Below are 15557 nucleotides of genomic sequence, written 5' to 3'. Positions count from 1 at the left end.
TTCAAAATATAATCTAGGAAAAGCAAGAGCAAGTGGTCACATTATTGAACAAGGAAATGCAAGTTCAATCTCCTTTGAATGGGGATTGGGTATAGAATCAAACAATAAATCTGAAGCATACAGGTTTCTTTTGGGATATGAAATTCGAAACAAAAGAAACTATATGAATCAAGTCATTATAGGGGATTCCTCAATAGCAATCCAGCAAATGGTTTGCAAAACAAATCCAAAAAATGTTGAACTCTGGGTAACGTCTCTTATTCGGCATCAACTTAAAATTCTGGGTAACGTCTCTCATTTTCATATTTTAAGAGAGCATAACAAGGTTCTTGACAAATACGCAAACAATGTGTGCTTATTCCCTTAGGGACAAGTCAAAATAAATGATGAAATACACTACAAAGATATTACATAATTCTACGAATTCTCTTCCACGCAGGCATGATTTTCATGTGCGTAGAAATGAAGTGCTTATCGTCCCGAAGATAGATTTGTCGAGTATGTCAGTCCTTATTAATCCTTTGAGCAATAATATCCTATTTTCAAAGTCGAAGCCTGCTCCATTGGTCACGTAGTGGCCATGGGAAGTCTCAAATATTCGAGCTCCTTATCCTCCTTGTCAGAAATGAAATCCCAACAAAATCCACTGAGTCTCCTAAGCTCTGCCCCAAGACAATTTTTTGGATTTTTGTCTCTTATTCTTCTTGTGTTGCTCCTCATTGCTCCTTGATTCTCTAAATCTACCTACACTCCACCTTTTATATCTCCTCTCATCTCTTAGTGCCTCATATCCCTAGATCTCCTCTTATTGTGCTACTAAGCACTCTCATGTTTATCCTCACTGCTCTTTCTTCTGCTTGGAACTGGGCTTTGACCCAAGTGTTCTATTCTCCTGTGCCTTTTAGGATCTTTGCGCCTCAAAGCGACCCTCTATCATGTCTATTGCATATTCACCTATCTAATTCTAAGCCTTCCACCTCTGTTATCTGTTGTAATATGAAAAAGGTTCTTCACTAGCCCCTAGCACAAATGGATCCCCTTGAGCGCTCTTCCAAGAATGATTCTTGCGTCCACTATAGAGCACACAAATTTGTAATTGATCAGCTAAGGGAGCCAGTCAAGCAGGTTCATTGCGAGAACAAAATGGAGAATGCATATCTTATGAAGCACCTTAAGGATCAGAGTTTTGAAATCGAGACTTTGGGCAATAGGTGTGTTCTCCTAAAAAACTTTGTCAATTTACTCAAAGAAATCACCACCAATAAAACTGGAGAAAACTTAGTTACGGTGGATCAAAGCAGCAAAAATAAAGACAAAGAAGAGATTACGTGAACCAGAAGTATTTGGTCCCTGCTCGCAATTTATTTCAGAACACTCTTGTTGTTGTTAAATTGCCTCAGCACCAGCCTTATCTGTCCCTTATTTAAGTAACATTTTTTATCATGAAATGTAAATGCAAATTTTTATTACAGCAGTTCATTAGATTTCACAAGCAAGATGTAATAGGGAGGCTAGAAATCTATGATAATAGGATAGCAGTGGATTTTGGTGGAGCAAGTCCCTCGCTCTCTTCCTCTTCCCGACTACTTCCAGAAATTTTGTAATGGGAGCTTGCTCCCTCATATTTTTTTTGAAAGTAATACCAATATTCGATCTTGTTAAAAAAAATGTTAAATATTACAACATCTCTACCATATTGGGATTAAATGTTTACAAAGGAGTTAAGTTTACTTAGGAACCTCAAACATAAATAATTTTTTTAATAAAAAGTGGCTCGACTGAGAGAAAATCTTGGATAAAATGCAATATTATAGTATTATATGTTAATATTTATTACCACCCCCGCCCAATAAAAAGTGGCAAAGGGTAAGGGGGAATACTAATTAAAATGTAATATTACTACATTTTACCTTATATTTCCCATCACCCTCTATGCTAAATATTGCATTTTACTCAATATTTTCGCTCCGACCCCTAATATTTTTAATAGTTGAGTTTGTTTACTTTTAAACTTCAAATATAAATATAAATTACAATAAGTGGACCAATTGAGAGGAAATACTGGGTAAAATGTAATATTGTAGTATTATATTTTAAGCAATAGAACCTAGTAAAAAGTGGATCAAACAACCATTGATCGCAAAGAGTATTTCTAATGTATTCCTAATGTGAATCAACTTTGTAAAATTGAATGATAGATTTTATTAAAAACATCTAAATAACCTTGAAGGAAACCCCAACAATACAACAATTCGAACTTTGGTTTTGAACTATTCACACGTTGTTCTCAGCTAAGAGAAGGACAACTCTTGCAAAGATGTTTGATGTATTCTCTGATCCACGTGGATATTGGTGGCCACCTTCCTATTCCACCTAGACCTCTAGTCAGTTTCATATGTTTCCTTGATTATAGCAGCATTTACTATTTTTAGCAGTTTTTTGTCCTGAACTTTCAGAGTTATCTTGGCCCTCTAAACGACGTTTTTTTGAGGTTCGCAGCAGGCCCGTAGCCATAGGTAGGGCCCTGCAGAAAATCCTATATTACTTGGAGAGATATTTCCAACGAGGTATCGTATGTGCCAAACGAAGATCATATGACCAAGTTACAACCCGGGAAGTTGGTTGCCCAACTAACCCTAACGAAGCCCAAAAACTCTTGGCGTTCCATCTCTTAGGGTTAGGGTTTTGGTTGTTTAGGGTTTTCCCTTGTTGTTCAATAATAAAAAGGCCATTGACCCTCATCGTAACACAGTTCAAATCCATGTAACCACCACATCCCTTCTCATAGATAAACTACCATCGCCCAAGATAATTTATTTCCATTTTGTATGTAAGCATATTTCAGTTCTTTGATATTTAAAAACGAAGTTTATTTCTACTGCATCTCGATGTTTATGTTTGTATATGTATTTTATTGCGTTCATGTATAAGTTTGGATCAGTGGTGTCAGACCAGTCTGCTTTGTCTCTGTTTTTATTTGCATGTCCCCAACGAGGTCAGGGTATAAGGAGTTAGGGCTCAAACTGGTTGAACCTTTACAAGACCAACTTCGCAAACCTCAACGACCTCCCATGGCAAAAGAAAATAAATAAGAGGAGCAGGAGATACTTTCAAAATATTGTTTGAGAAAGCCCTCGAGCGACAGAGAAAGGCGATGATGGATAACTTTGCCCAGATCCTTCGACGACTACCTACAGGAGATGCATCTTCATCCAACAGCCACTTTGGAGACGCCACTCCCTTTAAGGTACAAGTAAACTTTGACATTCCCATATTTGAAGGTTAGATAGATGCAGACGTCGTAGATAGATGGTTAAATCTTTTGGAGAAACATTTTTTAGTTCATGGCTTTTCCAATCGAGAAAATATTATTTTGCACTCCTCAAAGTCGCCCCTCATGTCAAGGACTAGTAGGAAACCTACTATGAACAAAATGATGAGAGTAAACCCTCACCGTTTTCAGCTGTATCTACTTGGAATTCTTTCCGAGACGCCATCAAGGAAGAAAAATACCCTATCGGGAGCTAAGGATAATTGCATAAAGTGGACCACGTTGTGGCAGGGAAGGGACCAAGACGCGCCAAAGTTCACAAATATTTTTCATGCCCTTTGCACGAAGTTGGGTATCAAGGATTTTGAGCAGCATTTGGTACTCAAGTACCATGACTGTCTACACAAGTACATCTAGGACGAGATGGAGTTCCTGGACATTACCTCGCTTGGCGCCGCTTATTGATACACTGTCAAGATCGAGCATAAATTTAAATAGAAGAAGTGAGACTTTGGATTTGTGAATCAGAAGCAAGGGAAAGGCGCCCCCAAACCATAAAACAAAGTACAAAGCCAAGACAGGGCGACCCAGGAAAACTCGCTGAAGTCGTAAGAAAAGAACAACACCACGAAGACAAAGAAGGACACAGGGCAATGGTGTGAGTTCCATAAGATCCCCACTCACAACACAAGTGAGTGTCAGCAAAGTGAAGTAGATTATTGATGTGAAGCCCAGTGCCACCATTGTGCCCACTGCCACCACCAAGGTCTAGAGGATTGAGCCCAAATATCTAGAGGAGGGGGGATGAATGTTCCACTCACATATGTGGGTGAAGGGTTCTCCGTTGTTGTTCATTGTCGGCAATAGAAGCCAAAAAACTTCATTTCATTAGAGGTCGTGAAGCGGTTGGGCCTACTGACAACACCACACCCGCAACCAAACATCATCGGGTGGATTCACCAAGGACGAGATCTTTGTGTCAACTAGTAGTGTCGCCTTCCCTACAACATCAAGCTTTTCTGAGATGAGGTATTGTGTGATGTTTCTCCCATTGAAGTGTGTGATGTATTATTAGGCCAACCATACTTGTGGAAGCGTCATGGTGTATATGAGTCAAGCCTCACACTGTTATTATTTCTCTCAGTAATAAGTTATAAAAGATACCCCAGCTAGCACCGCTTACCGTCATCTCTTTGATCTCTGTGAAGCAATGCAGTAAGGTCATTTCTCAAACCGAGAAATTTATCTTCCTTATGATTCACCCTCAAGGAAAGAAGAAAATTGTGGTCACATCCACAACCTCCAGATAGGCTCCTCCGCACGGGAACAACAGATGGACAAGGTCGTGTAGGAGTACAGGGACATATTCACCTCACCCACAAGGGTACTCGTACACTGTCAAGTCAAGCACTCCATCGATTTGACCCCAAGCGTGCTTCTACCCAACAAGCCAATCTATTGATGCTATGTTCTAGAGAACGATGAAATCAAGAGGAAGATTCAGGAGTTGTTGTAGAAAGGGCACATCAATCCAAGTTCACTACCCCGTGGGAGCCCAATCGTGTTCATACAGAAGAAGGACGGTACGTGGAGACTCTGTATTGACTATTGGGCATTGAATAAGATCATTGTTCGGAATAGGTATTCAATCCCACAAATTGATGACCTTCTGGACCATCAAGGGGGCCAAACATTTCAATAACATTGACTTGAAGTCTAGTTATCACCAGGTACAAATCAAACCCTCTGATGTGTGGAAGATTTCCTTTAAATCCAAGGAGGGCCTTTTTGAATGGATGGTCATGTATTTCGGGTTGACGAATGCCCATGCAACCTTCATGAGGTTGATGGAAGAAATTTTGTGACCCTTCACCAAATCATTCAGAGTAGTGTATTTGGATAACATCCTTTTCTTCAACCAGATTTAGGAAGAGCACCTCCACCATATTTGAAACGTCCTCCAAACCCTACGACAACACAAATTGTGTGCCAATTTGGAGAAATGCACTTTTGGTATGACCCAGGTTCAATATTTTGGGTACATCATTAATGAGCGAGGTGTGCATGTGGACCTAGCTAAGATACAAGTTATTCGAGATTGGCCAGCCTCAACCACTCTAACAGAGCTCCACATCTTTCCGGGTCTCGCCAATTCTACTGCAAATTCGTGTTGGGGTTCTCTCATATCACTTGGCCTTTGAGTCAAGTCACTAATGGTGGAGTGAAAGCACATTTATTTTGGCCTGAATCCCAACAAAAGGCGTTTACCAAGTTGAAGCATTGCCTCTGTTCGGCACCAATGCTCACATTACCAGACCTTCAGCAATTGTTTTAGATTGATACAAATGCCTTCAACTATGCTATTGGTGCAGTTCTTAATCAGCAGGGGCATCTGGTGGCATATCATAGTGAGACACTTTCATACACAGTCTGAAAGTATTCAACCTATGACGAATAGATGTATTCCATTGTGCAGGTCTGTCGACAATGGGATTATTACATTATGGGGAAGGAAAGAGTCATCCACACAGACCATCAACCCTTGCAGTTCCTACAGACACAAGGAAAGTTTTAGAACGATCACCATCAGAAATGGTCCACATACCTGCAACAATTCCATTTGAACATAAAGTACAAGAAGGGAAAAACCAATAATGTTGCAGGTTGCCTTAGTGAACTGCTGGTAATGGCGTTGACCACTATGCTCGACTCTTGTGGACACAAGACTTCAGGGTGGCCACATATTTATAAGAGTGATCCAGAATTTGGAAACACATACCAGATGCTCCTGGAAGGAAAGAAAGTTCTAGATTTTCACCTCCAAGGTAAATTGTTATACCACATGGGACACCTCTGTGTTCCTACAAGTGAGCATGCCAAGATGATTTGAGAGGCACACTACGATCGAATCGCTGGACATTTTGGAGTAGAGAAAACAATGGCAGTGTTGCATAAGTATTTTTATTGGTCGGCCCTTCGACAAGATGTTGGGAAGTACATCAGATCCTGCACTACCTACGCCACTGTCAAACCGACCATCAAGAAGCAAGGCCTATATACTCCTCTGCCTACTCCTATCCGACCTTAGAAATCCATCTCCATGTATTACATGTCGAACCTTCCTTTTACTAAGCATGGAAATGACTGTGTTTTCGTGGTCGTTGATAGATTCTCTAAGATGGCCATTTTGGCGGCCTGCAAGAAGAGTATCACAACAGAAGCCACTGCTAAGATATTCTTTGAACGAGTGTGGGTACACTTTGGGATTCCACAATCCATTATCTCAGATCACAACAGCAGGTTCCTGAGTATCTTTTGGTTAAGCCTTTTTCGATGCTGGATACCAAGCTCATTAAGTCCACAACCTTCCAACCTCAAATTGATGGCCAAACAGAGATCGTCAAGAGGATGATCATACACATTCTGCGCATGAGCAACTCAAATCATCCACACACATGGGATGAAAGCCTCCCCTATGTCCAGCACAGTTACAATGAAGCTCTCCATAGCTCAATTGGCCACAACTCCTTTAAGGTGGGATTGGGATTCCTACCAATATGTCCCATTGATGTGGTCATACCATTTGCAACTACTTCGACAGATTCGGCTCATGTCCAGGACAATGCTAACAGGGCTAACAACTTCATTGAGCGCATTCAGCACATTCGCTAATAGGTCCATGACATATTGGTGAGAGCTAATGCTAAGTACAAGCAACGTCATGATCAACATCGAGTGCTACACAAGTTCCAAGTGGGCAACAAAGTTTGGTTACATCTGCATAAGGAGCGCCTCCTTGGGCCTCCTCGCAACTTCACCCACTCCGATATGGGTCGTACACCATCACCAAGGTTGTCGAGGACAATGCCTTCGAGCTCAACATTCCACTGTTCCTTGGCCTGCACCCAGTATTCAATGTGGACTGACTGCGACCATACTTTCCCTTGTTGTTGGACACATTTGATGTTGCTAAGCAGTTGACACCAATAGAGATCAACCCCAGCTGCATCGAACAAGCCACAACTGACAAGATCATGTACACACAAATCAAGAACACTCGCCAATAGAGGATCAAACTCTATTGATTCGTCAAAGCAAGCAAACTCCTTCACCAGGGCAAGTGGTTCACCGGGGACTAGGTTCAACAAAAATTTCCTCACCTCATGGAGGCTCTGCACACAATGGGGACCATTGCTTCCTAAGGGGGGAGGACTGATCCAGGTGGATATTGGTGGCGACCTACCTATTCCACCTAGACTTCTAGTCGGTTTCATTTTTTTCTTTGATTATCACAACATTTACTATTTTTAGTAGTTTTTCAGGTCCTAAACTTCTGGAGTTGTTTTGACCCCCTATACGATGTTTTTTTGAGGTCTGCGGCAAGTTGAGAAGGCCTACAACAAATCTTGTAGTACTCGAAGAGATCTTTCCATTAAGGTATCGTACGCACCAAACAAAGGTCATATGACCAAGTTACGACCCCGGGGAGTTGGTTGCCCAACTAACGCTAACAGGGCCCACAAACTCTTGGTGTTCCATCTCTTGGGGTTAGGATTTTGGTTGATTAGGGTTTTCCCTTGTTCAATAATAAAAAGGCCCTTGAGTTTCATTGTAACACAGTTCTGAGGCATGTAGCCGCCACATCTCTTCTCAGAGTTAAGCTACCATCGCCCGAGCTAGTTTATTTCCATTATGTATGTGAGAATATTTTAATTCTCTGATATTAATGAAATGAAGTTTTATTTCTCCTGCATCTCTGTGTTTATGTTTGTATATGTATTATGTTGCGTTCCTGTATAAGTTTGGATCATTCTCGCATCTCATACCTCTTACTAATGCATATAATCGAAGCTCTTGGGCTTGATCCACTACTTAGGACCCTACATATCTTAATGATAACGAATCCATTTAAGAACCTCGAGGTTATAACCCTAAACCCTAATATCTATGACATAATTAATGCTCTTAGGACAAGGTTCCCGAGGTTGAGTGAAGGGTCCTTACCAACAAATGAAATGAAGAACTCTGAAGCTTCTACGCATATATACACATTATGTATTCAAGTTCCCTAAGTTGAGTGAAGGGTCCTTACCTACAAATGAACTGCAAGGCTCTGGAGCTTCTAGTCATATATACACATTATGTATTCATCCATTCAATGATAAAAACAAAGCATACAAAAAGACTAGGGACTTCTACTCATATATACACATTATGTATTCATCCATTCAATGATAAAAACAAAGCATACAAAAAGACATAGGGTCACTGAAGAGATCCATACAAATGCCCAACACCAACATATCCATAAAAAGGTTTTACCTTTATAGGTTACATGGATTCAACGAAGGAGTAGTAGTGCTGAACTTGGAACGGGACGGCTAGGGTTTATTCGGCTCTGGTCTGCTGCTTTCGCGCCTGCGGCGACAGGGCTTGCCTCGGTTGAGGCTTTCGGACCACCCTCCTAACACTTTCGCTTGGTGCCTCATCTCTTCGTCGTGTGGCAAAGTTCTGTGCCGGGAGTTGTTGCGTTTGGTGGGGTTTTGCTGTTTCGGTTCCGGTAGTCGGTGGAGCGGTTTCGACTTCGGCCTCTGCTCCCTTCTCTCCGGCGGTCCTCTTCCCTTGCGACGTGCTTTCCTCTGCGCGGCTCTGATACATCATCTTTCGTCTGTCGTCCCCGGGTTGGTGTGCCTGCTCTGCTTATTTCATAGGCAGAGTTCCGTCGCATTGTGCTCTGTCTTGGGCGGCGGCGGAGTGCGTCCATTCTCCTCTGGTTTTCGGCGGACTTCGGCTCAATCCCGGATACTCTGTTTTGGCGGTCCTTCCTTGTTAAGTGCTGAGCCGTGGTGAGTGGGCCGGGGCTTTATTAGGCCTCATGGGGGCGAGGTGGCTGCCCTAGCTGCCTCTTCCCCCGGACCCGAAACGCCTCTGCTCTGGTTGAGCCCTGATGGGTTCCCATGCTGAGGTGTGGTTTTCTTTTTTTGGTTTTTTGCTGGCTTACCTCGGCAGTTATTGGATGCGTTGAGGGATCTGTGGTGCGGAGTCTATCTCTGCACCGATTCGTGCCGTCTCTTCAATGGTTGTTCCTGGTTGGTTTTTATGGCTTCTTTGGATATGGGCGGTATCTTCCTCTGGCTTCTTCGTTTCACAGAAGGAGAGTTGAGGGGGTGAGGGGTGTGGCTACCTTGGCTGCTCCTTTCCATTTCGTGCCTCTCCTCCTTGTCTTGGCGGCCATTTCGAACTTTCTGCACTTTCCCCAGGAGCTTTTGTTATTTTTCTGTTTATTTTAGCTTGAGATGGGTAGGGGTATCCTCCTGTTGGGGTTTACAGATCCATTCTTATTGCTGCCCTGCTTGAGGGCTTTTCTGCATTACTTTCTCTTGAAGTATTATTTTGTAAGTGGTTTATCCACACTACAGCATATGCGTTTCAGCATCTACAGCATGTAATTTTATGAAATTAATGGAAATTAGGAATTCTCTTCTTCGGAAAAAGGTTACATGGATTCAACGCCATCATTTTCTACAATTAATTATGTATCTAAATATTTCATCAAACTAAGCTGGATCTAGGCTAGTTTAATTCCCCCTTTAAATAGGTTATATGCCACATGAATACCAGGTTATATGCCACATGAATACCATGGGGCAATACCATGGATTCTTAATCCCATGGGTGATATTTATTTTTTTATTATTTTTATTTAATTTTCACTAAGTAAAAATGTTTACATTACATTAGATTACATTTAGTTACACATCTATACCATATTTTAATTTTAATTTTATTTTGACCGAGTCAAAATGCTTACATTACGTTACACATCTCTAGCATACTAGGCTAGAGAGCACTTCTTAGCCCAATAAAAAATAAATAATTTCATTAAAAAAATATAAATATATTTGTTATATTTTAAAATATAAATATTATATTCAAATCTAGAGTCCAAAAATTGTGAATGCTAAACTAACTCTTTTACTTTAATTATTAGTTTCTTTTATTTAATTTTTATTTCTATTTTTATGTAATTTGATGGAGTCAAAATGTTAAACAAGACAAGACATGATAAGATAGGACAAGACATTATAACATCTCTACCATACTGGGCTGAGGACACAATAAGTACCCTGCTATATAAATATGGATTTATGCATTAGTTATGCCTCTAGGCAACAAGAGAAAAAGTGTATAATCATGTTTGTGTTGTGTATCGCATAACACTATGTTGAATAATATGAAATACCTAATAGGCCAACATCACAAGGTATGATGCATTATTTTTTGAGAAATGCATACAAGTGTGAAACAATACTAGCAATGAGGCATGCCAACCCTAAATAATTATGCCGTCAAGATTCATCTTAGGTTGTAAAAGAGAAAAGGATTTGGTTTGTTTGAGGGAAGAATGGTTTCTAGAATCCTTTTTATCTCACTAGTTGGAGGAATTAACTCTCAATTTCGATACTGAAGATTAACAATCTTATTATCCAATGATCCAGGGTTCAAATGTGCTATTAATATGTTCTCTTGAAAATGAATGTTAAAAATGAAGAGAGTAGCATTTATATCAAGAATTCTGAATCTAACAAGTATCAAACAAATTATTGTCACGAGAATTATCACATGAATACATACACAAAAAAAAAATGAATTTTTAAAATCTCATTGTCACACTATATATATATTGAGAATCATGTTAACATGGTAACCACCTTTTCTTATCGAAGTAAACAAAGGGGTGTGTTACAATATATAAAGAGTTAAATATGGATCTATATTGATCATAATACAAATAAATGAAAAGTATTTATCATACAATTATAATTCAAATAAATCAAGAATCTTTGTTATACATAGTATTTTGAGTATCAAAAGTAGATTAAGGGTATTACTCCTTTAGCCTTAAATGATTGATATAGGAATAAAAGATTTGTAACTACACTTGACTTGTAATCCATTATTTCATGAGATACTTTGGACCCAAGCAACCTCTATCATCAATATTCTATAAAATATTATTGAATAAGTTATTATTTTATAAAACACTAATAAAATTTGAAACTACCAACTTATACCTATAAGACAATTATATTAGAATAATAAAAAATAATATATCTCAAAATTAAAAACAATAAAATAAAATATTTATTTTTTATATTTAAATATATATATATAAATGAAAATAATATGGAAAAAAAATATACATCACATTTAGAAACAAAACAATTAAACATATTTTTTATTTTAAAATAAAAATTTAAAAGACTTAATTATATATATACTTGACCAATAATGGTTTAAATAATAATACCAATTTTTAAAACATTTTTAATTGAGCTATTAAAAAACTTAAATTAGGATTCCAATGTTATGTTCACCCACTTTAAATGTGACCATGGTAGATGGCCCATAAATAACTTAAATTATGATTCCAATGTTATGTTCACCCACTTTAAATGTGACCATGGTAGATGGCCCATAAATTTTAAGTTATAACATGTTATAAAAAATAATTATTAATATATTGAAATAAATATTTTTTTATTATTAGTTTTAAAAATTAATAATTTGTTATTTATGGGGTGTATTGTTAAGGTACTTTATGATGTGAAGGTCACTAATTTGACACTTTGTGGGAAAAAATCTAACTATATTAAGGGTTGGTGTGGCCTGAGTGATTTTGCTCTTAGGTCGCCATCTATCAAGCCAAAGGTTAAACATGCAATCATCTCAAGACTCACACAACTTAGCAAACAAACAAACAAAAATACCAACAACTTGTCATAAGAATAAATTATAATTTATAATTTATCGCAATAACTTTAAAAAAATATATGAAAATTTAATTTAAAATTTTTGTCAGAAATTTATATCAGTCCAAACTTATCTCTTTCTTTTCTTTTTTTCTATATAGTTCATGGAATGAAAGATCCATGCCCACTATGTCCACAAAATATTTATACTAACCAAAACCACCATAAAAAACTCAAATAATTAAGTAAAACTCAAATAATTAAGTAAACATGGTAACTAACTTATCTTTTATTTTACAACCTTCATGAACAATAAATCTCTTAAATCTCTCTTAAATCACAAATGCTCTCAAAATATGCAAAATTATTTGTCTTTTCTTTTGATGGCCCAAAAGAGATTTGAAATCTACTATAACATAACTCTTTATTATAAAAAACAATCAACAATTGTGAACCTATTACCTTTTAGTTTTAGAAAATTTTAAAAATACTTATTCGTAAACTACAGAAGTAAAAGTGGAATTCACAAGCAACATCAATTTAATCTAGATTTTAAAATACCTTTTTAAAACCATTAGTATTTATTTTCCCGATGAAACGATCATCAATTATATGATATCAATTGACAACTGACTTTTGTTTGTAATTACCCTCACAGTGAGAGTTCAATTTGTACATGAATATATAATCTCTTTGTTTTTCTGACTTCAGATAATTGTATTCTACCCCTAAGTATTTGTTGTTTGTTTTTCTGGCTTCAGATAATTGTATTGCCAGATAATTGTATTGCACCCCTAAGTATTTGTTGTTTATTTTTGAAGTGAGATAATAATGATATTGTAAAATACCTGTGATTATTATTAATGAAGGCTCAGAAATTACCCCTTCCTCCGGATCATCAGGTTGATTCCTAATTAACTAATAATGCTCCTTACAATAAAAGAGAAAATAATGAAATATATGCAGTTTTTTTCAACAATTATTTAAATAAAAAATAATAATAATGAAACATTTGCAGTTTCTATTCAATAATTAATATGTAAACAAACTTTAAAGCCATTATAATATTTAGTTTTTCTGTGTCATAAACTAAGCCCTTTCCAACCTCCATGAACTCCCTTTAACTGGCTAAAGAGATTCATAAAGAACATAACCCAACACTATCTTGAATTTCCATTCAAAAATATTAAATTGTATTGTTGCTGACATTCTCCAAAATCTCATTGGCCATCCCTTCTGTTAAGGAAAAGGAAAGCCCTTTTACTAGTGACAGGTTCAATGAATTTGAAGCCTGTATTTTACAAGGAGATTCTCATATCACTATCCTTGCTTGCTTTGAAGCTCTATTCAAATATAACACTTTTTCTAAAAACCATGTATACATTGGACTTTCAGAATCCGCGTCATCAGTTAATTGAAGTTCCATAACCTGGAGAGCAGGGGTGCTCTGAAGAAGGCAACCTAATACACAGATTTCCCTGTCACTGGTTCCATCTAGATGTATGTACACCCGTATCTTACGGACATTAGAGAGTGGGGAGTTTAGAGACAAAGATATAGCATGTTTTGCTAGCTCCTGCATTGCATTTCAAAACTACAGTCAACCATCTCTGCCCTCATTTACAAGGTAGAAGGCATAAATATGCAAATAACAATACCGATGAAGAATTTTACAGCATGTGCATATCTACAGTGGGCATTCTTTTGAGTAAGCTAAGGTATCATGATTTTATGTTCATTGCAGATTCTGGTATTTCATAGTCATAGAGCAAGGTCAACAATTTACTTTACTTATTCTCCTCAAATACATGGAATATACAATCCAAGTAAACATACCCCACTGCCTGCTTGCCTATAGTTAGATTTAAATAAATGTAAGACAGGTTGGATGATCTGTTTCTTAAACCACATCAGCATATGCCTTGTCTAACATGTTTTGCACATTATAGATACGCTGACACATATGGGAAGCAAATTCAAACACACAACCATGGAAACATTTATTGCACTGAACACATCCAAGTTATGTAGAGATTATGTTCTTACCGAGAGAAAGTTCTCGCCCATGTATAGTTCCTCAAGATGAGGAAGCCTGTCGAACACACTGAGAAGAGAAATATCCATCTCTTTTTCACTTTTAAGCAGAGGCCCAACAAAAACGACCAGCAGCTTCAATAATGTGAAGCTCCCTATTATGTCAATAAATCTCTCCACTGAGATAAATTCATCAGAAGGCGATTCTACTTTCAATCCAATCAAATTACTTCCACCCTGCATGTTGAGTTCCCAAATAGAACGTGAAATCTCATGAAACAGTATCCCATTCACCCTCAAATCCTTTATCAGGTATGCCTGTAGGGTATTAAGCTTCGGGCAGTTCACTGTTAAAGCCTCCACACTATCAGACACTTCTAAATCTGTAATGTTGGGAGCGGAGATGGTAGGCTGCTGCAGACCAACGCACTTATGTAAGCTGAGATTTTGAAGAAGAGGGCAGTGTGAAACAAAGTGAGCTAAAGACTGGTCTGTCAGTTCCACATAGTTGAAGTTGCAAGTGGTGAGATGGTTGAATCCATAGAAATGGGTTGGAAGAGGGGAGAGAATGTAGTTGTAGAGTGTGAGCGTAATGAGACGAGTGCAGGAGAAAAGGGCAGGAGGCGGGATTTCCCTCTCTGGGGAATCACAGAGAGTGAGGTGTTGAACATTTCTCCATGCTGCGCACCGCACCCATTTGTACACACTGTCGCGTGTAAACCGCCATTGGGTATTAATATTGCAAATACGCGCGGAAGGGTAAACGTCGATGGATAGATAAAAGACTTCCAGATCAGAGGAATGCAAGAGCAGAATTTTGGAGATGATATTCTCCACCGTTGCAATGGATAGGGGATCTGGATGCAGAGGGCCCAAAAGAAGATGTGGGGAGAGAATGAGTTGGGGCATCTGGGTATACAAAAATCTCCATCGCTTGGAGAGAAGGGAAGATCTGATGGCCTCTTTAATCGGGATTTTAGAAAGGATGGAGCAGAGGATGGCATCTGGGAGTGTGGAGAATTTGTCTGTAGCGGTCGGCATACTGTTGATTCACAGAACTCCTTTGATGTAAAAGACTGCATTCGAGGCCAAAAACCAATACAGATGGGAGAAGTGAAATGTTGGGAGGGAAATGAAAGCCAATGGGGAGTAATGAGACACATAATGATATCATAAAATGGCGGGAAATTGCAAGAGAGGCTACTGTTTCATTAGGTTTGTTTAAGATTTTTCTGACATGTTTCCTTTTTGGATTAACTGAAATTTATAAATGTAATCAGGGTTAATTTTCACTTAGTTATAAAATAGTTATGTAAATTATGATAGAACTTATTTTAAGTTTTTTTTTAATATTTTTATATAAGAAAAATATATTTTAATATAGAAACAAGTATATTAATGTTTTTGTTTTATTTGGTTTGTTTACAATCTTTCCTGGATCTATTTAAATCTTTTAAATGAAATTTATAATATAATTAGGTATTGGGGTTTTTGCAATG

The 15557-nt window shown here is 37.9% G+C and overlaps 1 protein-coding gene across 1 annotated transcript; it reads right to left on the bottom strand.

The window, feature by feature from the left end:
* Positions 1 to 13167: 13167 nt before the first annotated feature.
* On the bottom strand, positions 13168 to 15176 carry LOC149144836 (F-box/LRR-repeat protein At3g26922-like). Its single transcript, XM_089449705.1, has 2 exons — positions 14071 to 15176; positions 13168 to 13600 (listed from the first exon to the last, which is right to left on the bottom strand). The coding sequence occupies exons 1-2, from the start codon at positions 15097 to 15099 to the stop codon at positions 13337 to 13339; spliced, it is 1293 nt and encodes a 430-aa protein (XP_089305831.1). The 5' UTR covers positions 15100 to 15176; the 3' UTR covers positions 13168 to 13336.
* Between the last annotated feature and the right edge of the window lie 381 nt (positions 15177 to 15557).

This window comes from Pinus tabuliformis, chromosome X (assembly GCF_031772625.1).
Source record: "Pinus tabuliformis cultivar Carrire ecotype Pingquan chromosome X, CPIR1, whole genome shotgun sequence".
NCBI lineage: Eukaryota > Viridiplantae > Streptophyta > Pinopsida > Pinales > Pinaceae > Pinus > Pinus tabuliformis.
This window is presented reverse-complemented; position numbering and strand designations above follow the sequence as displayed.